The 24,884-nt window shown below is 33.3% G+C and overlaps 1 protein-coding gene and 1 pseudogene across 2 annotated transcripts; one reads left to right on the top strand and one right to left on the bottom strand.

Moving 5' to 3' along the window:
* Positions 1-1,109: 1,109 nt before the first annotated feature.
* KEA4 (K+ efflux antiporter 4) lies at positions 1,110-12,368 on the bottom strand. Its single transcript, XM_022291964.2, has 20 exons — positions 11,962-12,368; positions 11,388-11,431; positions 10,962-11,020; positions 10,754-10,832; positions 10,557-10,618; positions 10,351-10,426; positions 9,226-9,300; positions 8,741-8,812; positions 8,552-8,635; positions 7,452-7,520; positions 6,731-6,808; positions 6,466-6,554; positions 6,096-6,192; positions 5,972-6,025; positions 5,557-5,652; positions 3,748-3,936; positions 3,597-3,674; positions 2,112-2,156; positions 1,609-1,698; positions 1,110-1,517 (listed from the first exon to the last, which is right to left on the bottom strand). The coding sequence occupies exons 1-20, from the start codon at positions 12,200-12,202 to the stop codon at positions 1,437-1,439; spliced, it is 1,758 nt and encodes a 585-aa protein (XP_022147656.1). The 5' UTR covers positions 12,203-12,368; the 3' UTR covers positions 1,110-1,436.
* A 4,092-nt stretch (positions 12,369-16,460) lies between these two features.
* On the top strand, positions 16,461-19,577 carry LOC111016546 (tetraspanin-2-like; annotated as a pseudogene). The gene is made up of 2 exons (XR_015791429.1): positions 16,461-17,359; positions 19,140-19,577. The product of XR_015791429.1 is annotated as a tetraspanin-2-like (transcript).
* The last annotated feature ends 5,307 nt before the right edge of the window (positions 19,578-24,884 follow it).

The following is a 24,884-nucleotide window of genomic DNA, read 5'->3' on the forward strand; positions in this document are numbered from 1 at the left end:
AAAGGAAACCATGAATGTTGAGATGAAAATGCGGGGAATGTGAATATAAATCAGCCCGTTAATCTCAAAAGAAAAGGATAAAGAGAAGACTGAGAAAGATAAACAATATTATCTTCCATAAAAAAGGGCAACATTCTGCAGAGAATTAGCATTAGAAATAATGCATTTTTTTGTGGCACTGGAAACTGGGGGAGGAGGGACCAGTGGACCTCAAATGTCTGGTAAACATCATTCACTTTTGATTGATGTTGATCTTTCAATGAAAAGAAGGGACGTGTAGCCTTATTCATCACATTTGGTATTTCTGGCATTAAAAGCAACTGCTTTTTTAAGATGCATTGTACATGGCCTACTTATCTGCACAACAATAGTGATTTCATTATTATGATCTCACTATAGCAACATTTTTTCTCATCTCTCTCTACCTCAAAAAGAACATAATGTTTGCTGCAAAAGGTGACTCCAATCTAGTACATGTTTCGACCAAAATATATTTAAAAAATGAAGAGTGATAACATTCAGATTTCAAATTTCAACTAATAACTCTGGAAGAGCTTTTACTAAACTTACCAAACATCTTCCTTCATCTTTTACTGTTACCTCCCTGAAAAAGATCCACACCCCAAAGGTGAAATCTCTCTCTCCAAAGCGAGCGAGGAGCTGATAGGGGGAAATAGTTATGGTTGTACAAAAGAGAACGAGGAGAGAGAAGAGATATTTATGTAAAGACAAGAACCATCTATGATTGATTATGCGTATGAATAATGATTTTGTAAACAGCTTTTGGGTACGTTTCTTTTGGAAACAGCTTAATTCAAGAGGGAGCAGCATCATTGTCACTCAAAGAATGGTTGACTATGAATTTCAATGACGTAAGCTTCAACGATTGGGAGCATAAGTATTACCTTCCAAGTCACCGAGAAGGCAGCTCCTGGCTCCTCCAGTCGTTGGTATGAAGGAAAATTATAGAGCTTGAATCTCGAAAAACAAGTCAAATCCGCATGTCACCTGGGCCTCTGTGGACTGAAAATAGCCTGGATACATATACACTAAAAATTTTGAACTACATTAAATTTCGCGTTGGTAAAAGTTGAGGGGGAACAACCGTGTAACTCAACTTGTAAAAAGAAGATATATATAATGAAATGAATGGCGTTAACAAATGGAAATTATTTTACAATGAATAGGCGACCTATAATAACATAACGGCCTGGATCAAAAATTGGAATTTTGTAAATGGGATTCTGAGAATCGTATTCACACTACTCTGGTTCTCCATCCCAATGGAACTATTTTGATATGATTTTGCCTGGTCAGAATTTCACATGGAAAATTGGCATCTCCGGGTCTAGGATAGTAAAAAACTGTGATGTTCTCTAAACTCTTCGGTCAAAATGTGGCTATCTCTATCGTTTGCTTCCATGGTATGCATAATATTATGAAACATGAGAGTTTTGAACCACCAAAGCAATGCGCTTGGCACCATCTGTTCGGAAGCCATCTCCTTTGAATCCAATCTGGTAGAAGAAATCATACACGTTATCTCAACTACATTATCCAACAAGAAGTGAGAGGGGTGAATATTAGAGGCTGAAGATTAACGATTACCTCACTTAAACCATCAGGAGGAAACCACCGCAACAACACTCCAATACGTACCACAGCAGGAATAAGCTTGAAAAGCAATGGGGTAGTCACCTACACACTTAGTTTTATAAGCACACCCTCAAGTCCAATAAAATTAAATCGTCTAAAAACAACTTTCAGACCAACACATTAATAACGCTTTTCATTTTATTCACATCATAGCAGGTATTTTGAAACTTCAATAAATTATTTAGTCTCAAACAGCAGGTTATCAGTTGGGAAAGAGTTCCACAATGGCTTCTTAGAGAGAGAAGAATAGGGAAGGTTCAATCATATTGCAGGATACACATCCGAAATTAGAAGTTTGGGGACTTCAAGGAAGAGAAAAAAGAAAAAAAATCCAGCAAGACTTGCTGTCCCCGAGGTGCTGTGTTAATTTATTTTGATGACAGCTCATAACAACAATAATGACGACAAATAAGAAAAGAACAAAGAAATTTACAGACATGCAATAATCCACTTACCAGACTAAGTGCAGTAGTCCCAAGCAGCAGTATATACAATTTCCCCTGAAACATTTTTATAAATGTAAGAGGAAAAAGTGATAAAATATATATATATGTGCAAACAATGTGAGAACTTATGAACAGAGAGTAAAAAAAGTGATAATAGGAAAGATTGAACGAATTCCCGACAAATACAACTCCTTGCGTCTTTTCAATAAAGAACCCACATTCAATCTCACACTTGTATAAAGGACAACAATGAAGTCAACAGCTCTACTCCATCATTTAAAACTAAAAAAACTGTAAAATAACTTAATTTTGTAGACGTACCAAAGTTGGAAGGTTTTAAATTAAAACTTCAGTAGTTCGGTTATAATGGAGAATATAAAGGTGGAACCCCGTATGGAAAACAATTAAGAAACACATCAACCTTGATTAAAGAAAGAACTCACAAATCCCAATACTAAGATAGTTTTCTTTTGTGACATCCAACTTGCAAAGTCTCTATAGCAAAGCTTTTGTGAGAATTTCAACAAGTTGTAATTTTGAACTGTCAATGAGTCAGTCTGATCTCACCTTTCTCTACTCCTCTCAACAAATGAAATCTGACTTCAATATGTTTAGTTCTATCCTGTTGTCCAAGATTGGAGGGAATAGTTAAGTGATGTATTTACCTCTAGCTTTTAGTTTTTACTAACTCATTTAACTGGTCGATGTGTTTACTATTAGTTATAACCAGTAAGTTTCCTTCTTCACACACCAATGACTCTCAAAATTTTGGTTTTCCTATTTAAAGCTTTCCCTTCTGTAACTTACTGTGGTTTTTTAAGTTAAAATAATATTTTATTCTTTATATTCCATTTCACCAGATAAATGAACCCATATTCTCAAAATTAGTGGTTGATAGAAGAAACTAGAAAGTTTAATCAATTCCTACATACCGCCCAAGAGAAAAATTGTGAGCGCACTCTCCAAGCTTGCTCCTACTCCATTGAGACCAATCTCACACAGATATTCCTTGTGAACTTGATTGTTCAAGCATGCTCTGCATATTCCCCTTAGAGAACCCACCCCCCTCTCCCCCCCACCCCCACCAATGGAAATTGAATATGGGAATTCCAACTCCAATACCATGTTAAGGCATGACACTTTACCACTGAGTTACTGAGTTATGCTCCCCCTCCCCCCGGCTAAAAATAGAATAGACTACTCCTAAGGCAAAGCTCCCTTTACACCATCTGCAACAACTTGTTTCATCTGTCATAAGGAGCTAGGTTTTCATACGTCTAGCTGTTTGGACATGTAAACATGGAAAAATAATCCACACTTGAAAACTAGCAGCTATGGCAATTCTCAATGCAAGCATACTACGTCAAACAGAAGTTAATGTGTCACATTGGAAAATGAAGTGGAAAAGTCTATTTTTGTGTTTAGAGACCGCTCTTATCAATAGCAACAAATTATTAACCTCTTTAGAAACAAGCTTACAATTTAAGCACCTACCTCGACAAGGTGAAGATTAGAAGCACGGCTTAGAAGGACAAAAGCAAATTCCCCAATTTGTGCAAGTGACATTCCAACCTATAAGATGGAATTATCTAAGGCCTCTTTCGACAAGATGAAGATTAGAAGCATGGCTTAGAACACATCTTACCAGAAGAGAGGTCTTGTTGTTGTATCCAAATCCCTTGACAACAGTAGCAACCACTACAGTTTTTATAATGATGACCAAAATTACAGCCGCAAGTAAAATATCAATGTGGTTCCATAGGAAATGAACATGAATTAGCATCCCAATGCTGGCAAGAAAAAGAGCAGCAAAGAAGTTGCGAATGGGCTCAACCTAGTAATGAAGCCAATCAAGAAAAGGTATTAACAACTTCCATGCCAGCTAAAACGGATTCAGGGAAAATAAATGACAATGTCAAATAAATAGGACAGTCCTTGCTATAGAATCTAGCAATATTTGAAGCTGATGAGATTTAATTGTCAAAATCTTATATATCTTATCTGTGACCAAAAAACTGTTACTTTTCAAAATTATGTTTCAGGATTTCATTACATCTGGAATGTGAGATTTATCAATAAGCTTTAATTCTCAGCCTCCAAAATATATATTTCAAGCTAGATCAGTTTTATGTTGCAGGATTTGTAAAGCGCAACCCCCAAAAAAATATACTTTCAATCTAGATCATAAGTTTCTTATTTATTTATTTTTTTTATATAAGAAATCAAGCGAGATAAAATGAAAGAATATACAAGAGGCATACAAAAAACAAGCCCGGGAAAATGGAACCGACCTATAAGGAGGGACCTCAATCAAAAGGCCTTCGAGACTGATGCCCACAAAGAGGAATTAAATCTAACCATCTCCCAAACTTCCTCCCAAGACCCCTCGACCCCTAAAAATTCTACTATTCCTTTCCAGCCAAATGTCCCACAAAATAAATAAAAAATAAAAAAACTAACCAAAACACTTCTTTTATCTTGAGGATGGGGAACAACGACACCTCCTATATAATAGCCAACCCTATTACAAGCCAAGGAAATCCCAAAAGCCTCCGAAAACCAATTCCAAATAAATTGGACGAACTAGTAGCTCCTCAGGAAATGGTCAAGAGCATAAGTTTTACCGTCGCAGGATTTCATTTCATCTGGAACACGAGATCTATCAATAAGCTTGACCATAGATACCCTCCCCGAAAACAAATATATATTTCAAGCTAGGTCACAAGTTTTACTATATAGAAACCTATGGTATCATCGAGTACCTAGATATTCTCTTATGTTTTTTTTTAATGAGAAACTGCACTTTCATTGAGAGAAATGAAAAAGGAAGATACACAAAAAGGGCATACAAAGAAGCAACCCGGCAAAGGGAACTCTTATAAGAACGGGCTCCAATCCAAAAGAATAAGACCTAACGGATAATTACAAAAGGCCTTAGAGGCCGAACCCCATAAAGAAATATTAAACCTAATGAGGTCCCAAACATAATCCACAGATTTCTCCACACTCCTAAACATCTTATTGTTCCTCTCCAGCCAGATACCCCATAAAGAAGCCAGAAAGCACGCTTGCCAAAGAAAACGGCCTCTGTCACGAAAGAGGGGGAATAATAACACTTCCTCCATAATAACTATAATGTAAGATTCTTAGATATTCTCTTGTGTAAGATTGTTAATCATCGAGCCACCATATTTTTGGACCTTCTTTCAATGTCAAACATTTTTTGTAGCATGACTTCAGACCTGAAAGCTGAGTTTTCAAATGCTTCAAAGAATTTCAACTGTTGTCCGGCATTAACCCTCTTTAATGATTGAAGTGAAAGAAAGAAAAAGACTGTTCTTTGAGTTTAGAAACATGCAATCAGAACAAACAACCTTTGAAGTATTTGCTAGAAACTATAATAGGGATCAACATTCAGGCTTTTGAACAGAGTGCATCCAAGATACACGTTTACCTGTTCAAGTGTGTGCTGAGCAAGATCAGTAGTTGATATCATCACACCCGCAGCAAAGGAACCCAACTCGAGGCTTAAGCCAAGTTTATCACTGCACTGTACAGGTGGTGATATAAATGAATCAGTACAGTACTTGTATACAACCAAAAAAGTACTGTTAGATGCTAGGTGTTATAGATAGATTATTCCTAACGACTTTATTCTTGACTGTAATATCTTGTTGGCTTTAATCAAAAAAGATAAGGCAACTAGATGAGAACCATTTCCCAAATCCTACTTTTCATAACAGAATATGTAATTCTGAGAGAAAAAATCCACAACTAGAAACTGAAGTTGTTTACCATATCAATGTGTACCAAATGAAACTCAGAACACGTACAGTTTCTAGAATTAAGCATTAGGAAGAGGAACTAACCCAAGCTACAAGTAAACAGAATGCAACAGCTGCTAATTGATAAAGTTCATTAGTCTGCGTGGAAAAGATTTTGATCAGAAAAAGAAGCAATAGTTTTAGTAGCCAAAGAAAATGTTACCTTTACCTGAGATGACAGGCTAATCATAAGCTTAAGGAACCACGGAACACATGTGCGAGATAAAACTGTCAAAACAACCAAAAACGCAACCAAGACCACCAACCTGGAAGAGAAAGAAAGTATCTGGGAAGTATTAGTTTTAATTGGATAATTCAAAAGGCAAATTTTCCCAGTTATCCAACCGAATAACTAGAAAATTGAATGAAAAGAGTAGCCTGGATTAGCATTCCATAGACCAACGCTATTCTATGTTTTTAGATGTAAGTGGCGAAAATGCTGGAAAAGAAATTTATAGTGACGTGGATACTTGATTTATTTTACAAAAACCCTCATAAATAAAATTCTCATGCTATATAAAGACAGCAGCTATTCTTACGACTTAGTCATGGACAGAACTCCTTGAAGAACACCAGAAGTACCACCAAGAATCGGAAGCAGGGCAAACAGCAAACCTACAGCACAGTCCTGGTGGTGCATGGTGAACCAAAAAAATCTCATTAACATGTTGGTGGTAAGCTATTAGTATAAAAAGAAACAACTAGGTTAAAACTGCTAATATAGCCCAATATTTTGGAGACCACATTACAAAGTCATCACTAATTAGTAATTAAAAAAGTGTTGGAAGAGGAATTGGCATATACCTGAAGAATAAGGGTACCAATGGTCACCTGACCATGAAGGGCATTGACGCTATTTCGTTCCATTAAAAATTTCAAGACCTACACCAGAGAATATTGTTGAAGTACCCACAATAAATACAGATACACCATTAAGGGCTTACTACTGCTGAGGAATGCAATCAGTTCTATTTCTAGCCAGAAAAATATTTACGGAACACAAGTATGTTCCTTGACAATAATTAATTAAAACAAGACCAAAAGCTCAAGTTCAATAAGAAGAATAATAGGCCAAAATAACTCTGAAGCTGTCTATGTTTCAAAAAAAAATCTCTAGAACCATTATGTCTCTTCATCCGTCAAGCTCTTTTTAAAGTTTGTATGTGCTGTCGAGAAACATTACATTCATATTTATATCCATACAGTTCCCCCGAAAAATAATCTTTTTATCTAAAGTAGTGTTAGTATATAAAGGAAGGTCATTGTGCGGTTGTGTGATAATTGATGAACATATTCCATCGCGGGAGAACATTTAAAAAAAATAATAACATAAATAATAAAACGTTTACCAAGTTATAGATTGGCATAAGAAAAAAAAAGGGTGTGGAATTCATAACTGTCTCAATGTTATTTTAATTTTCTGCATATTCAAAAAATAAAACTGTCCCAGTGTGCCTTTCGCCACTCCACAGTAATATGATTTCATTCTATTCGAAAAATGTACTGATAAATCACAAGGAATTACCACTGCAGTTGAAGACATAGACAGGAATGCACCGACAAATACCCCCTCTGAAGATTTACCGCCACATAGCTGCAAAAGCAAGCAATTTCTCATCAGAATAAACCTGTGACAAAAGAAACAGCACTTGTATGGCTGTAGTAAGAAGAAAGAGGAGACCAAGCAATATCCTGGAGACAACATCAACCAACAAACTTCTGTGCACAGCAATAAACTCTAGCTTTCTACATAATTTGCCACAGTTCCAGTAGAGCCAACTAAAAGAAACAGTTGGGAAGCTAAACCAAAAACCATCAGAAAGGCTACAAAAAGGCAATTCAACCATATCCTTGCGTATATTGACCAGATTACAAAGCAGAACGACTCAAGTATAACAGAACTGAGCTTACCTAAACTGTAAAGATATTTTTTTAAATTAGGCCAAGGAAACAACCCAACACAACTTAAGGTTTTACTACAAATCAACCATTTAAATTTGGGCCCTAGAAATAAAATCCATCACTCACTCGGCAGGAAGTACAACGGAAGAAATTTCGTAAGTACTTTCCATGAAAAGATTGTGCAAAAGCATGATGATGATTAGAGATCTGAAGAGCAACCATTTAAAAAGTAACGGTGTAAGATAGCAGGAGAAATGGATTTAAAAAGATTAGAGAGGGAGAGGGAGAGAGAGAAACACAGATGGGAAAAGCAAGTATGTAACAGCACTATACTAAACACTTCATCATATTTGAGGACAAGCTTGAATAAGAATGGACATAACAAACTTGTATGCAATATACAATGAATACTCTTAAGCTTTGGATCTTTCGAACCTTGACAAAATACTTGTCCATATTCAAAGAAGAAATTTCCAAACACACCTAATAGACATATCTAATACCCACAAAATAAACTTACCCAAGAAATATGAATTTGCATGATTAATAAAATTTGAAACCACAAAGCATGATAAGTTTATCCTATTCTGGAAAGTGGAAAGCACTGAATGCGAGTCATAATCAGAATTCTGGGCTTGAAAACGTGAACAAATTGGTCATACAGCAGAGAAATACACAAAAAAAGAACGCTGGAATAAATTCTCAACAGAATGTAAGACATACTGAAGCTGTTATTCCACACAAGCACATAAAAAGGAATATCTGGAGCAATCCTCCAAGAACAGCCACTGCTCGGACAACACGAAGCTAAGTGAATTGGAAAAAGAAAAATAGAGAGATTATTGACATGGTTTAAATATTTTGTAGACAAGCTCATTATTGAAATAATTCTGAAAGAAAAATCTTGCTGACTTTTGTAGTGGAGAACTCTAAGCCCAATGCAAAAAGAAGGAAGATAACACCAAACTGAGCTACTGTCTCAACCTGCATGAATAGGTAAAAGAGAGATTAAATTCTTGTGAAGCAATAGAATATATTAAGTAAAAATTTGGGAATTCCAGAAGCCACAATTCTTGATAGTATCAGAAAGATCAACAATAATACTCATGACCAATTATTCATTATTCCATAACTCACGAAAAACCACACAGAAGAAAATAAAAGTTACTTTGCTTTCACAAGCTTATATAATCATTTGAAACATTCGCAAAAAGCAAGTATACTCTTACGGCTACCATATGAAGCATATATAATCCCTTTAAAAATATCACCTAGTACCCAAAACCGACAAGTAATACGACTACGCTTTATCACAAAACAGAATGTAACAGAAAAGGATCAGGGAGCAAAATTAATAAATTTGTTAATTGAATGAGATAGACATAAATGAAACATACTTGCACCATTTCACTAACGAAGCTTAAACCTCCAGGTCCAATGAGAGATCCAGCCAACAGGTATCCAGTAAAGACCTGCAGAATTCAGAATGTCATTGCACCATTTACAAAGAAGAAGGTTTTTAGGCATTGTTTTAAAAGAATTTTGAGGCTTATGCCACAACGCTCACCCTCAAGGTAAGGCAAAAATTTGTAGAACCTAATCATATGTTTAAAGGAAACAACCTTTTAGAAATGAAGTTTGAAAACTGGAACCTTTTTTATATATAATAAGATCAAACTCAAATATCTCTCAAACTAGTTTTGGAAGATGGAAAAAAAAAAAAAAAAGAGGTTGTGCAATATTCAGCCCTTCTGTTTGGTTTTAACCTTTATCTAAAATGATGGCCATATATAACAATTAGCAATAAAGTAATAAAGTAATAAGGAATTAGTCTTGAAAAAAATGATGACTTAAATTTCTTTTCTTTTTTTTAATTGTATAAGAAACTATTTCATTGATGTATGAAATTACATAAGGCCCTACGTAGGGATCACATAAAACACTTCCAATTAGCTAGAAGAGAAGTGTGGCTATAGTGATGACTTAAATTTCTAATCTTTTAACCGAATCAAAACGTGATTATAAAACAAGAGAAAATATCTTTTCAAATAGTTTATTAAATAAAAACAATGGGACATAATGTTAAAAGTATTCTTTTCAAAATCTTCTGAAACACACCCAAATAGGCGCAAGAACTCTTATAAAATGCCTATTCATTTCTTTGGATAAACGCTCCTCCATGGGGTGTTAATCATGATGGAAAATAAATACTACATATGCCTAAGACTAAGAGATAAATAAAGTATTTTTTAATTGCACGTGCCTCTCTCTACCCTTGGCCCCTAAGCTGTGCTTCTTTGTTTTTTTTAATATACATCTCTTCAACCAAAAAAATAAAAAATAAACAAACAAACAAAAAAGCATGTCCCCCTGTTCAACAAAGCTATATATTACGTTGGGCATTGATCCTAGGGGCTCCTCCAAGAAGCATTTGTACATTAGATATGCCATAGGCAATAAGAATGGTATGGTCCTTGATTATGATAATAGTTTTTTGTAAAGAAAAAGAATGATTATCAGACCGGTTGTCCTGCACACGCAAAAGCAATGCCGCCACAAGTCGCAGATACAATGACAACTACTAGATCCGAAATCAATCTGCAAATAAAACAATTTGATAAGATTGGATTTCAAAGCCTGATATATTGATGAGCATACCAAATGACGATGAGTCAAGAATAAAGCCATGACCCAAGGACTAAGGAGTTGACTGTGCATATAATACAACCTTAAATCCAATTGGAGCACTGGATACTTCGACTTGGGATTGGATATAATAAAGACATTGTCCTGATTAAACAATCAACAGAAAGGAAAATGAATCAACGTTTTGGCTAAAATGTTCAAAATAATCTTTATTTTTCAACTTAAAAGGAGAAGTGTAAATGTAACCCAGTACATGATACATGCATTCATTAGGCATACCTTTCGATCAATTAATGTGGGCATGTCTTCTGCTCGATTCTCATTATCTAAATGGAAGACATCATGGAACTGAAATGATCTAAGGTCCAAAAACAACTTTGTAAATTGGAACACGTCTTCTAACAATGAGTATGGCATTCAATTGATAAACAGTTTAATTCAAAATTATAAAAATTATGTTTTTTATACGTGAGATGAAAGAACATACTTCTCCTCTTTTGTTTCATTCTTCTTTGACTTAACTCTGGCAACAGTTTCCAAAACTGCCTGACAAATGGAAACACTCATTTTAGTTCATGGGCAAATACCAGTTAAAGATAACATTAGGATTACACATTAGCAAACATCTTCATAATTCCAACTGCATGATAACCCATTCCTAAAAATCTTCATGTTAATCATTGATTAAAATAAGAGACGCAAGAGGTGATGATACCCCAACAGATTACTTAATCCGATGGCTGGGTATTATTGAAATCTTATCCGGTTCAAATGGAAATTTAGCTACAAGGTCACATAGTGAACAGCAAGAGCAGCTTGGTTTGCCCACTGGATTTTATTATTTATATTTTCTTATATTAAAAGTCAGTAGAAAGAAAAGACCGGCAGTGACCAGAAAAAACGTCAACCTAACCTGCTTCTCGGCAACGCTGTTGTTGAAGCCGCCAGCATCCGCGACTGCAAGGGAAAATGAAAAATATGGATACTCTCAAGAGCTTTAATGATGCCATAGCTATCTTCTAAAGAACGTCTATCAGGCCAAAAGAATGCGGGGATGTAACGGGATTCATTAAATTACAAAATAATTTTTCAAAACCATAGTGCTTGAAAAGCTCTGTCCAGTTCAATTCCAGCTTACTTTCCACATTTCCAGAGACCAAGGAAACATCCAAGTAGCACGTAGAATAAGAGTTCCATCAAACTCCAAACATCCGAGAAAATCACTAACGTAAAACAGTTCTCGAGGTAAAAACACATCACGAGTAACTGAAACAGGTGGAAAAGCGTGAAAAGAAGTGCGCGACAGAAGCAAGAACAAGAACTAACCAGAATTAAAGAAAGAAGGAAAACAGACATCAAAATGTTCAACAAACGAAGAATCGAGAGGCGGAAACGGAATTAGAAAACAAAAACCGCATTTGAAGAATTCCAGAATCCGAGGCGCCGCAAAGAGAAGAGAGAAGTGGAAGCCAGATCAACAAACAAACCTTCATCACTCTGCTCATTCTCAGTAAATTCCCTCTCGAGAGCCCGATCGATGATGTTAGCGAAACTGTGGTCGTCATTGGCGGATCTCGAGGAGTTGGAGTCGGCAGTAGCATTGATCTCGCCGGGCACAAAGTCGGATTTAGTGACGACGGTTGAGAAGGAGACGGAAATGGAGGGGAAAGTATCGAAGCAGAGAAGAAGGTGAAAGAAGACGAGAATTGCAGAGGACGGTAACCTCATTGCAGAAGAAGAGGAGGAGGAGGAGGAGGAGGAGAGACGGCGGTGCGGGCGGTGGCCGGTGGCGGTGCCCTCCGTCTCCGAGCGGGTTAAAGAGAAGGAGGAGGGGGGCGAAAAGGTGGTTCTTATTCCTTCTTGTTTATTTATAAATTTTTCTTTTTCAGTTGAGTGAACGGAGGCAGTGAGGGGCATGAAAGTACGGAAATGCCCCTCAGAATCGGAGGGAATTACTTCTTCGGTGACGGTGGAGGAGGAAAATGCGATCTGTGCCTGGCCCTTAACTAGTAAAAAGCAAATTCTATTCATTTCACACCCACAAACTTTCTTTTTCTATTAACTTTTTTCTTTTTATATTTTTCCTATTTTGATAAACCTACGAGTACAACCTAGATTCAAATAAATATTGCTTTTAATTCAGGATTTTGACTTTAGTCGAAAATATATATCTTAACCAGTTAAATTATATTTAGATTGTCAGTAGAGGTCTTTTAAATTCAAATTATGCAAAATAAATTGAGATTTTGTTTGATTCGGAATTACAAAGTTTGAGTTTGTATAGTATAAAATTGGATTATGTATATTAATAGGCTACAAGATGATAGTAGTTTGTAGAAATATATGAAATTAATAAATATGTTGCTTTTTTTAGGTAATTGAATTATTGTTTTGAATACAAATCTTAACGAATTGAATTTTTCGAGTTGACCTATCATTGATTAGTAACGAACTCACAGCTTAAGATACAAAATTTTTATAAACCCAATCCAATAGTCAATATGCTCTTGAATTGATTTGTGCGTTTATAATCTTTAAAAGCAAATGTTTGGTTAATTTCAAGAGAGAGAGAATATATAGACAGTTAGAGTTTCATTCTCGTTTTCTAAAACTTAATAACCTATTTATACTACTATAATCATAAATCATAATTTAAATAATATAATCTAAACTATATTTAATTCAAATAACATAATATAATAATATACTCTAACAGATGTTTAATTCAAATTTATAATTTTTCCTTAAAAAAAGATCTATTATTATGAAACGAGAAAACTTATTTATCAAAATGAGAGGTAAATATTAGTTGTTAGGGGTGAAATTATACCAGATCACAAAGATGGCGTGAATCAAAAGACTAGGACGAGAATGCTCAACCGACCAGATTTAGACAGGACCAATCAGATAAGAGTTGGACTACAATTAACTAACCAGATCCAAGCATGGTCAAATCACCCGAGTCGAGTCGATTAGACCAACTTGAGCAGACTTCCTCTATAAATATAAGAATAGACCAGAGATGTGACATATGCCCTCACAATCCTAATTTTACTGCTCTTTACTAATTTGGTGGCTTAACATGAAACCAAATACTCTCTTATGCGGACATATTCATCAAGACTTTTCTCGTTGGAACATGAAACTAAATTCCTACCTCAACTTTAGTAATATTTGAAGTTTGAAATTTATGGGAAAAAAGAACCATCTACCTTAAAAAATAAGCTTTGAGGCCTATGAAAGCTAAACTCTACGTTTTGCCAAATTTAATTCAATGGGTTTAGATTGGCAAGTACACGCTTCTCACACTTTCTTTTCCCTTTCTTTTCTCCCACTCTCACGTGGGTATCTTTATTACTCTATAGGCCATATCACACCTTCCAATTTTAGGACACCTAGCTACAATTATTCTCTTAAAATTGATATTTGAATATATATATATATATATATATATATATTTTTTTTTATTTTGAAAGAAAAACCTCAAAATTATGGCTCACATGGCTACGCTTGCATCTTCAAAATATTTTACCATCTCAATGATTCAATCTATACCATTGTTAAAATTAGAAAAAAAAATTTTCTAAACCATTGCAAGTCTACAAGAATACCTAAAAGATTTTATCAATTAATTTCATGTTATATTTAATAGTTAAAGTAGATCCTGAAATTATGATCTAAAAAAGTACTTTATTTTTTTCTTTATGACAAACTCATGTTAACCTATAAATAATTATACGTACATTTATTGTGAAATAAAAGTAACAATTAAACTATTGTCACTTATAATTGTATTTAAAGAACTGAAAAATAAAAGTCATCAATTATTACAGTTATTTAAGTAATCAATTATTACGGTTATTACAAAGAGGTAGAGACTAGATAGAGCTTAATTAACGCGGGAGCTACATTTAAGTGATATATTTTAAAGTTTGGTAGATCAATTCTTTTTCTTCTTTTTTTTTCAATTTTTTTTTAACGATAGCACATTATATATAAGAGGCAAAGATTTCAAACTTACGACATCGTATACGAGATAAAGATGTCTTTAACTATTGATACTCTTGGCGACCAAATTTGTTAGTGTTAAACAAACTTGTAAGCTTTTTAATATTTGGAAAAATACTAAACGAGGTAGTACTAAAAAAAACTGTCTGATGTGGTATATTTCGACTTTATGATTGGGCAGGCAAGATCCAAGCTCAGCCCAAGCCAAAGCATAACAGCTCTAGGACATTGTTTTGACTTGGGTTGGGCCAGCCCAATATTCAACAACCAGGCCCATTGAATCAACTTTGGATTGGACTGGGACATGTCCATTAAATTGGTCACAGTTAATTAATTATTTTTTTTATAAACAATATATTTTTAAAATTGACTAATTGATGTTTTATATTTAATGTTTGAACATTTTGTTAATTTTTTATCTATAAAACTATTAATATATATGTTTTCTTTCTTTTAGTTTTGAAAAAAATTTAATTAAATTTTTACATACTAATTTTTTGTCGATTGGTTGGAAAAAAATTAATTGTTAATACGAGATATAACTCAACAGGTCGAGGTTCTGTCCAACCTCTAAAATAGTGATTCATATCCTATCCTATAAATGGATGGTCAGGTCGAATAAGTTAAACGTGAATTTTTAGGTCGAACTTACATTGGATTGGAGTCCACCTTTTTAAGTAACAAACCCTCTAATGAGACTGAGGTATTTTCGTGGTAGTTAAAAAAATTAATGTAATATACTTATGTATTGAATGCAATATAATATAACCAATAAAAAACCACTTCTCGGTAAAAAAAAATATTAATAAAAAACCACATCAAAAGATCAAAACTGCTGCCGCATGTATGGAAATATTGTCTAAATGTTTTATTTTATGTTATTTTACAATCCATTATGCACCGATCTTCAAAAATGACAAAAACATTACAAAGCCTTTTACTTTTTACTACTTTATTAAAGATAAAACAAAATGATTTTTCTTTTTTATAATTATATAGATATAGATTCTTACGGAATTTTCTAAAAAAAAATAAAAGGCTATTTGAGATGAGTATAGAAAATTTTTAAGTCCACCGGATTTTGAAGCCTCGGAAGACCAAATGGAAACCCAACACGTGTTGGATGCTAACAGCGACCAATAAAAGCTTTACACGTGGTTGGTAAGATGGCATTAGCTATTTGACTGGACCGGACCGGACCATCAATTTTCGTGAAGCAAAATTCGGGTTTTGGGCCCAACCGCAACTTCACCATTTTTGGGGCTTGAAGCCGATCATCTGAAGGCAATGGCACGTGATATCCTCGTGCACCGAGCCGTCCACTAACACTGTCTGATTGATAGTAAATTATAATATTTTATTTGCTGGCATTTTATTAAAAAGATACCCATATAATTAATTATTTATTTTTCAATTAAGTTGCATATTTATTTTCACATATAAAATTTCTCTAAAAGAAATCACATATAAATTACATATTCGGTGCCTAAACTTTTTTAAACTAATATTTCTGAAGTGAAAAAACGGATATTACAATTCAAGTCGCCGTTGTCAACGAAAATACAAATCCATGAAGGGATTTCCATCAAATTAGGGTCCATAATTGCAAAATATCTCCAAAATGTCCATCTTATTACAAATTCAATTAACATTGCATTTGATTGGCTGAAACTCAACGGTAAATGATATGTACTTCTAACGTTTATGTTGATAGTTCGAATCTCAACCCTACATGTTTGCACTAAAAAAAAGTTAATTTATTTAAGCCACTTTATACCTATAAAGTCAATACATTATAACTTGGACTAAACATAAAACATTTAATCCCTCCCCACTAAAAAAGAAAAATAGTTTATTTAAAATAAATTGAATTGAAATGAAATCGTATCAATGAATTATACACATAAAAAAAAAAGTAAAATTTTGACATTCAAAATAAAAAGAGAATTTATGAGTAAAATATATATTCTCTCCGATCCTTGAAATGGTCATATAAACCAAGTTTTGTACATTGTGATATCACTTATCATAAATATTAGGTTGTTCGATCCAAACAAGGAGTTTCGATCACACCATAGGTGGAAAATGGAAAGTAGCCACATGCCCCCTCAAGATCGTTGCTCATCGATATTCATTTGAACGTTTTGGATTCTGATATCTTATCAATATTCACAGGATTCCATATTAAAACTAATTGACAATGAAAGAAATAGTTCATATGTATTATAAAAAAGTCTCATGTAGATCCTTAACCTGTCGTGAAAAAAAGATTCCCTCGTGTTGTTATAAGAATTCACCCATTATTCTTGGTTGGGCCATTCCAATTTCAGTCCATCGTCGTCTCTCTACTAACTAAGATTCAGCATTATTTGGCGCTGGTCTCCCAATCCCATCATGGCGGTAAGCAACAAAATCACAGCGATTCAAAACTTCATAATCTTCCTAAGTTCCATCCCCGTGATAGCCGCCGGGATCTGGCTGGCCTCCAAGCCCGACAACGAGTGCGTCCACCTCCTCCGGTGGCCGGTGGTGCTTCTCGGCGGCCTCCTCCTCCTCCTCTCCCTCGTCGGCTTCGTCGGCGCCCACTGCAACCGCCCCGGCCTCCTGGCCATCTACCTCTTCTCCATGGCCCTCCTCATCCTCCTCCTCATCGCCTTCTCCGTCACGCGCCCCGACGGCGCCTACGCCGTCGCCGGCAGGCGCTTCCGCGAGTACCGCCTCGACGGTTACTCCTCGTGGCTGAGGAGTCACGTGACGGATTCCGAAAGCTGGCCCAGTGTGCGGACGTGCCTGGCGGTTTCCGAACTGTGTCCCAAGCTCAACCGGGAGTTTCCCACGGAGGAGCAGTTTTTCGCGGCGGATATCTCCCCACTTCAGGCGAGTTTTTCCCCCTCTTCTGAATTCTGTTACGCAAAATATATTCAATTATTCTCTGTTTTTTTTAAAAAAATATATTATTATTTTTTTGATTTACTATATAGTGAAAATAGGAAGTATAAATAAGTTAAGTTGGTAATGCTGCTGTTTTTCGTTTCAAGTAAAATTAAAATAATAAATGTTTCCCGTTTTTTATCTTTAAATAAAAATAGGTTTGGTAATTTAATTTTTTTTCTCTAAACTTTTAAATAAAATAAAATATATATAAAAATTAATTTTTAAAATGAAGATTAAAAATCTTTACTTTTTGTTTATGGAATAATTATTATGGATTTTACAAGTCAAGAATATAAAATAATGTTTTTAAAAAAGTTGGAGAGAGCAACTATAAAAAAAAAAATCTTATTTTTTTGCTTTTTTTTTTAAAAAAAATAAGAAATGAAAAACAAGAATGACTACAAATAATTATGTTTCTAAAAAAACTGAAACAAAAAATAGAAAACGAATATTGAGCCCTAGAAAACAAAATGTATCAAATGTGACAATAATATATTGGAATGAAAGAAAAAAACTATTGAATGAGATTGTCACAACGGAGTTTGCTCCTATTAATTATTGAATATAAATTTAAGATACTTCGTAATTTAATTTCTCGTGTAAATCTAATGGTATAAACCCGTCACTCAAACCTCCAGATAATTTTCCAAAGTGAAAAGGTTCATGTGGCCATTTTTGTTCTATCAACCATTACCTAGCTAAAAACTTTAACGCTCCTTTCAGTTTCTTTCTTTTTTTTTTTCAAAAAAAGTGAAATAATAAAGAAGTATAAAACAAAATAGGACAATTATTGTAAAACTGAATTTAAAGAAAAGAGTACAGAATTTTTTTCCCTAATTACATTTTTTTATTTGTGAGGTTGACCCACGTGGCCTTTTAATGTGAAACAAAGTGGATAAGTTAAACTAACAAGTGAAAATCAAAACAAAAATTTTTTTATTTGTACGCAAATATAATTATAAAAAAACTATATGTAATTTTTAAAATAGTACTATTATCAAAAACAAAAAAAAAATTCCAAGTACCAATTTTAGGTCTCAAAGTAAAAAGAAAAATGAAATAACAAGTAAAATTGGCACTTACGAATTTTCTGTTTTTATAATAGTACTATTTTAAAATTAGATAATAGTACTATGTTTTAATAAATTGAGTTATCCATAAACATGTAACTAAATTGAAACAAAAAACACAGACATATAACTAAATTAAAAGGTGAAATAAGAAGTACAATTTGTAGAACTTTAAAAACTTTCCTTAAAAAAAAACAAATTTCCTAAAACAATATAAAATAACTCAAGACATCTTATTTTTTAAGACACATCCCTTAAAAATTAAAACATGAGATCAGATGGAGTAATTTATAGGGCAACCAAATTGAAATTGAAATTGATTGAGAGAGACACACGAAGTTGAAGTGGGCAATGGAAACTCCGAGAGAGATAGAGTTTTGGATGGTGAAGAAGAAGATTTGATGGAATCTGTGGAGTGGATATGGAAACAAACTCAGTCTCCAGGAAAAAGCTTTTCATGGAATCTGAGAAATGGACATCGAAACTCCAAAACCCAAACAGCCGCCCCACACCCAAAATTATTCGATCCAACCCTAAAATTCTCTGCGAATAACACAAAAAATCAAAATCGGATAAAATTAAAATTGAAATTGGTCTCCTTCTTCACTTTCTCGACGTAATTAATGAATCCATCGTCCTCCAAAATTGAACAGTCCGGGTGCTGCAAGCCGCCGGCGGCGTGCGGATACAGCTTCCTCAGCCCGACGGCGTGGGCCAACCCTGAAACCCGACGGCCGACCCGGATTGCTCCATCTGGAGCAACGACAGAACCCGCCTCTGCTACGACTGCGGCGGCTGCAAGGCCGGCCTCCTCGGAAACCTCCGTCAGGAGTGGCGGAAGGCCAACGCCATCCTCGTCGCCGCCGTCGTCGTTCTGGTTTTCGTTTATCTCCTCGCCTGCGCCGCCTATAAGAATGCCCAAATCCAGAATATCTCTACCCGGTATAAGCATGGCTGGATTTAACTTAACCCTGTATCCAAACACACCCCTTTTCCCTCTGCCTCTAATTTCCTAATTCTAATCGGTGTATCTGTGTTTATGTATATTATGGAAAGAATGTTTCGAATGATTAGTTAGAAACGTGTTTGGTTTGAAAGCATTGGTTTAAAACATATTTATCCAATCGTCAAATTGTTTGATTTTAGATTTGAAACTTTAAAATGCTTACATTAAAAATAATAAAAATTTTGATAAATATATTATTTCACGTTATAAATTTATTTTATTTTTTTTTAAAATTAAAACATGTAAAATGTAATATATTATCAATTATATTACATTGTAAAATAATAATTATATAAAATTTATAACAAGAATGTTAGTTGATACTATTTTAGATTAAATTAAATAATTAGTTGGTAACTACTACTAGTGTACAAATATATTGTTAAACACAATAATTTTTAAAATTGATATTAAATTTTCAAATATGCCACCAAACACTCGTTTGAAAACAAAGAATACAACTTTATTTTTAATTGAATCTTTGGTTGGACTACTATTTTCGGCCTAGGTTTCTTAGATACTTGACTTAGCTTTGGGAATGGATATAATTACATGGTGTTTAAATAATTAAGTCTCAAATAAAATTTAATCCATAAATTTTAAAGTTGTGTTTAATAGATTTTTAAACTTAAAAAAAAAAAGTCTAATAGATTTATGAACTCTAACCATGACTTTATCAATATATCTTTTTAAATTTGTGCCCCTATTAAACACATAATTGAAAGTTTAAGAATTATAAGACATTCTTTTTAAAGTTTATGGACTAAACTTATTTAACTTTAATTATTTTGATGTTCGGTCTATGGTTCTAAATATCCGTTGACACGTCGACATTTCTATCGATATATTTATTTTCCATGGGTTGGATATCGACACGAGGGATGAATCGACATTTCCATCATAGTACAAGAAATTTGTCAAAATATTAAAAAAATCAACAAAATATCACTAATATATGCATAATATAAATATTAATTATTTTAACTAATTTAGAAATAAGAAAATATTTATTTGTTAATTTAAATATTTTTTTACGATTTTTTGATATCTCAAACTTTTAGATAAATATCCATCGATATCGACATTTTATCGATATTTCCATGAATATTTCTATGAAATTGAGACATCGATATTTCCATCGACATCAACATTTAAAACCTTAGTCCGATCATTCACTCCTAAACGAGCATTTGAGTCTAAAGAATTTTACCACTTTTAAGTGTTAGATGTGGACTTTTTCTAAAGACACTTTGTGGTACTCGTGATAACCTGGTTCAAATTCAAATGGTTGAAATTTGATAAAAGTAGGCTTTGAATCCATTATTCATTAAAAGGGAATTTGGAATCTTTGAATGATATCCAAATCCTCTCTTTGTTTTGTGTGGAAAAATTATTGAAATGTTTGGAGGGACGTTGTTGAGGCAGAAATTTGACCTTCTGGGATTCCGCCAAAGACCGGTGTGACTCTTGCCACACAGGTTGGTATAGTGTAGAGTGTTGTGAGCAAAGAGTAAAGATTTGTAGTTTACCTTTAGGGTTTGACTTACTTCCCTATTTATAGAAGTTGAATCTTGATTAGAATTTGAATATACGATATATCTATATCTTAATCATAAGGCCATCAAGATATTTTCCCTTTTGAATTCGAATTTGAATGGTAGAAATTTGAGATTTTCTCATCCATAACAGGTGTGTTTGTTTGATATGTTTTGTGCATTGGAATTTATGATAAAGTTACATATGATTCCATTCAAAGTTGAACATATGACAAGGTTTTTGAACTTGTGAGAGCGTATTTAGATTTCATGAGAATAATTTGAATAGACTTTGGGATCATCTCAAGAATTCCTCTCCCTCACAATTTTGATTGGGATTCTGTGAAAGTTATTCTTTTTTGTTTTTGTTACTTATACATTAACAGCTTTGCAATGCTAATGATATAATGAGTTAAATTATAAGTTTAGTAATCAACTTTCAAGTTTGTGTCTAATAATTTTTAAACGTTCAATTTTAAGTCTAAAAGACCTATTAGATACAAAATTGAACGTTTAGGATCTATTAGACATAAGATTAGAGGTCTTGAAGTTGGAGAGGATCAAACTTTTAATTTAATCATAATATTGTATCCATATAATATTAGGGTATGGTCTATGTTTTAGTTTACTGAAGTGTTGTTGGTACGTCGCAATATGTTACTTTAACTAGGCCTGAGATTTCGTTTGTGTCAACAAAGCATGTGAATTTATATACACGCCGACTGTTTCTCATTGGCAATTAGTGAAGAGGATTTTGAGATATTTAAAGGACACTTTTGATTATGGTCTTCTCTTATCTAAACCTATTGATCTTGGTATTATCGACTTTGTTGACGTTGGACATTAGATCCCAATGATAGAACAATTATTGTATTTTCTTGGGTGAAAATCCTATTACTTGGGGATCCAAGAAATCGTCCATTACATCCCGATCCAATAGTGAATACTGAAGCAAAATATCAATCTATGGGTCTTTGCAACTACTGATTTAGTTTGGTTGCAATCTCACTTTGCAGAGTTAATGTATTCCCATATCTCAACCACCTGCTCTTTGATGTGATAACCTTAGCACTGTTCATCTTAGTGCTAACTCAGTCCTTCACTCTAGCACAAAACACGTGGAGCTTGATATATATTTCGTTCGAAATTTGATGCTTTCTAAGAAAATTAATGCTCGTCATCTTCCAACTACAACACATGTTGCTGATATTCTTACCAAGCCCCTTTCAACCTTGTCTTTTACAACTCTCAGATTCAAGCTCGATGTTCGATCTACTTCTACCATTAGCTTGTAAGGACGTTACTATATTCTATTTTTAAGCTCAATGCCTATATATTCTTGTAAACAAGATGAAACCCTGATCATAAAATAAGAATATCTTCTTTTCCCTAAATTCTTTGTTCTCTCTAAAATTGTCTAGTACACACAAGGCGAGAGGCCTAGTCCTCCAAGCTAAATAGGTGAATGCATGAAACTAAGCTTTTTGAAGTGATCCAATAATATAACATTTGGGCAAACAAAGGGGCCCATTACCTATTCAATATAACCAAGAGCTTGGCCAAAGTGCAATAATTTGGAGGCATCTTATGGAGCAAATGATCAATAATATTAGCAATTAATAGGCCCCATCTACTCAATGTAGATTCTTCCATTCAATCAAAAGTTAGAAACCAAAAATTGAAAGGCTTTCATGGATACAGATAATAGATTCCAAATCAGAGGATTCAATTGATAAAGTTAAGTTTTGATTCAAAAATTTCATCTAAAGTTCCTAACTTTTTATTTTACTAGTATATTTTTAAAATGGAAACAAAAAATAAAATTAACATTTATCACTCTAATTATTTTTTTTTGTTTAGTACAACATGCTGGGGAGGAGATTCGAACTCGCAACCTTGTGGTGGGAGGTATATGCCAATTACTAGTTTGCATATAAAGATTCAATCTCTCTCCATCCACTTTACCCTTAATTATAAAAAAACAAAAATTAAAAACATTACTTGGCAAGAAATATTGTCATTTAGACAATAACAAAGGGTCAATTATTTGGTAGGTAAATGTAACTAATACATCATGTTGGCAAGCTAGCACCAACTAAGAGTAAAAATAATAAATAATTCCAAATAACAAATTCAAGTGCCTAAAATATCATTTTCTCTAATTCATCATAATCATAAAATAAAAAATATATATGTTATATAACAACTTTAGCACAATTTAATTTGATGCTAATTACTCTTTTCACATTTGTAATGTTATATAATTTCTTACAAATAGAAAAAAATGTATGGTTTGATTGAGATATAGTATATAAAAGCTTTCCATTTATTTTATTTTTCTATTTATATTTGAATTTTTCATGAGTTATTATGAGCTGAATCAGGCAACCTCAAGAGGAAGAAAATGGAGCAACCAAAAATGAGAATAAAATACTTTATTTAAAGTGAAATGTCACAGAAGAGAAGAGGCAAAGGTTCAGTCAGGAAAAAGACTGTTTCAACATCATCTCCTTTGGACCACCAATTGATATGTTCATATTCATATTTTATGTATCCAAATTTTATTTTTCAAAAAGTCTTTTTTTTTTTCATTTGGTCATGATTGGTTTAAGGGAAATAAATAAATATTTTACTGTAAAAATGTGGGGGATGGGAGTTTCGACTCGTTCATCTTAGATTTGTTCAGACTAATCGAAACATAGCTAAATTGGTTAAGACGTCTATTTCTGACTAAAAGGTGATGAGTTCGAATTCCACCTCTATATGTTGTACAGAAAAATTAATTATTTACAAATATCTTAACCTTTCTTAAGGTTAAAATGTAAGGATAAAATTTAACTCTGGATGACTTACTAATAAATTTTGCAACATAAAAAATGAAACTAATTTAATTTTCTAATGATAATTATAGAGATGATGATGTTAACAGTAATAATCTAATGGTCAAATTCACGTGGTGGAAATTACAATTGACCTTCCTATTCATAAATTTTAATGCAGGAAGTAGATTTGACCTTTTGATTAGATAATTGAGAGCTGGTCTTTTTTTAATGCCTAATGCATGATTTTTTCATTTATTTAATTGACCTAATAAAATAAGTAATCAATCAATTGGACCTATATTTATCATTATCAACTTAGTAGGTTTTTTCCTGAAAAAAAAAAATAAAAAAACTTAGTAGGTTTTGGACCGTAAAAAGAAACCGATTATTTAGTTATATTCAAAATCATGATACGGAGCTTTCAACGAGAGTTATATTCAAATTGGGTTGGCTTTTCTTCCTCATTCAAATTGCGAGCACAAGAGATTAAATCATTGATTAATCTTACCATATTAAGTCGAGCTCAACTAGTTAACGCATGTACCATACTAAAAAAATTTCATTGACCAATCTTTAGAATAATTACTGGTGCATTATTCACGTAGCTATACTCAAATTGACATAAGAAAATCAAAACAGTAGATCAAAATTGACTCAATTTAATCATTGGTTCAAATACTATTTTGATCCATTTATTTTCAATTTTGATTCATTTAGTCTTTATACTTTAAAAACGTCCATTTTGATCCCTATAATTTTAAAGGAGGACCATTTTAATCTCTATTTACACAATTTTAACATAAATATTAAAACATTTTATTGTGATCAAAATAAATGAAATAAAAATTAAAATGGTCATTTTCTAAAAGATAAAAGATCACAACCAAAGTTTTAAAATTACATAAATTAAAATGAACCAAAGTTAAAAATATCATCTTGTAAGCACCTGAATTAAAATGAACCAAATACAAATGACAACCACTAAAATTAGTATTTAGACCTTAATTATAATATTTAAAAAAAAAACTTTGCGTT

The sequence above is a fragment of the Momordica charantia genome (assembly GCF_013281855.1).
Source record: "Momordica charantia cultivar OHB3-1 chromosome 6 unlocalized genomic scaffold, Mcharantia_2.0 BLBB01000006.1, whole genome shotgun sequence".
Lineage (NCBI taxonomy): Eukaryota > Viridiplantae > Streptophyta > Magnoliopsida > Cucurbitales > Cucurbitaceae > Momordica > Momordica charantia.

Excerpts from the sequence above, each read along its gene's own strand:
- KEA4 (XM_022291964.2), bottom strand. The coding sequence starts at position 12,202 with ATGAGGTTACCGTCCTCTGCAATTCTCGTCTTCTTTCACCTTCTTCTC. Across the intron at positions 10,833-10,961 it reads AATGAAACAAAAGAGGAGAA|ATCATTTCAGTTCCATGATG; the intron begins GTATGTTCTTTC and ends TTTGGACCTTAG. Across the intron at positions 6,809-7,451 it reads CTATGTCTTCAACTGCAGTG|GTCTTGAAATTTTTAATGGA; the intron begins GTAATTCCTTGT and ends TCTCTGGTGTAG.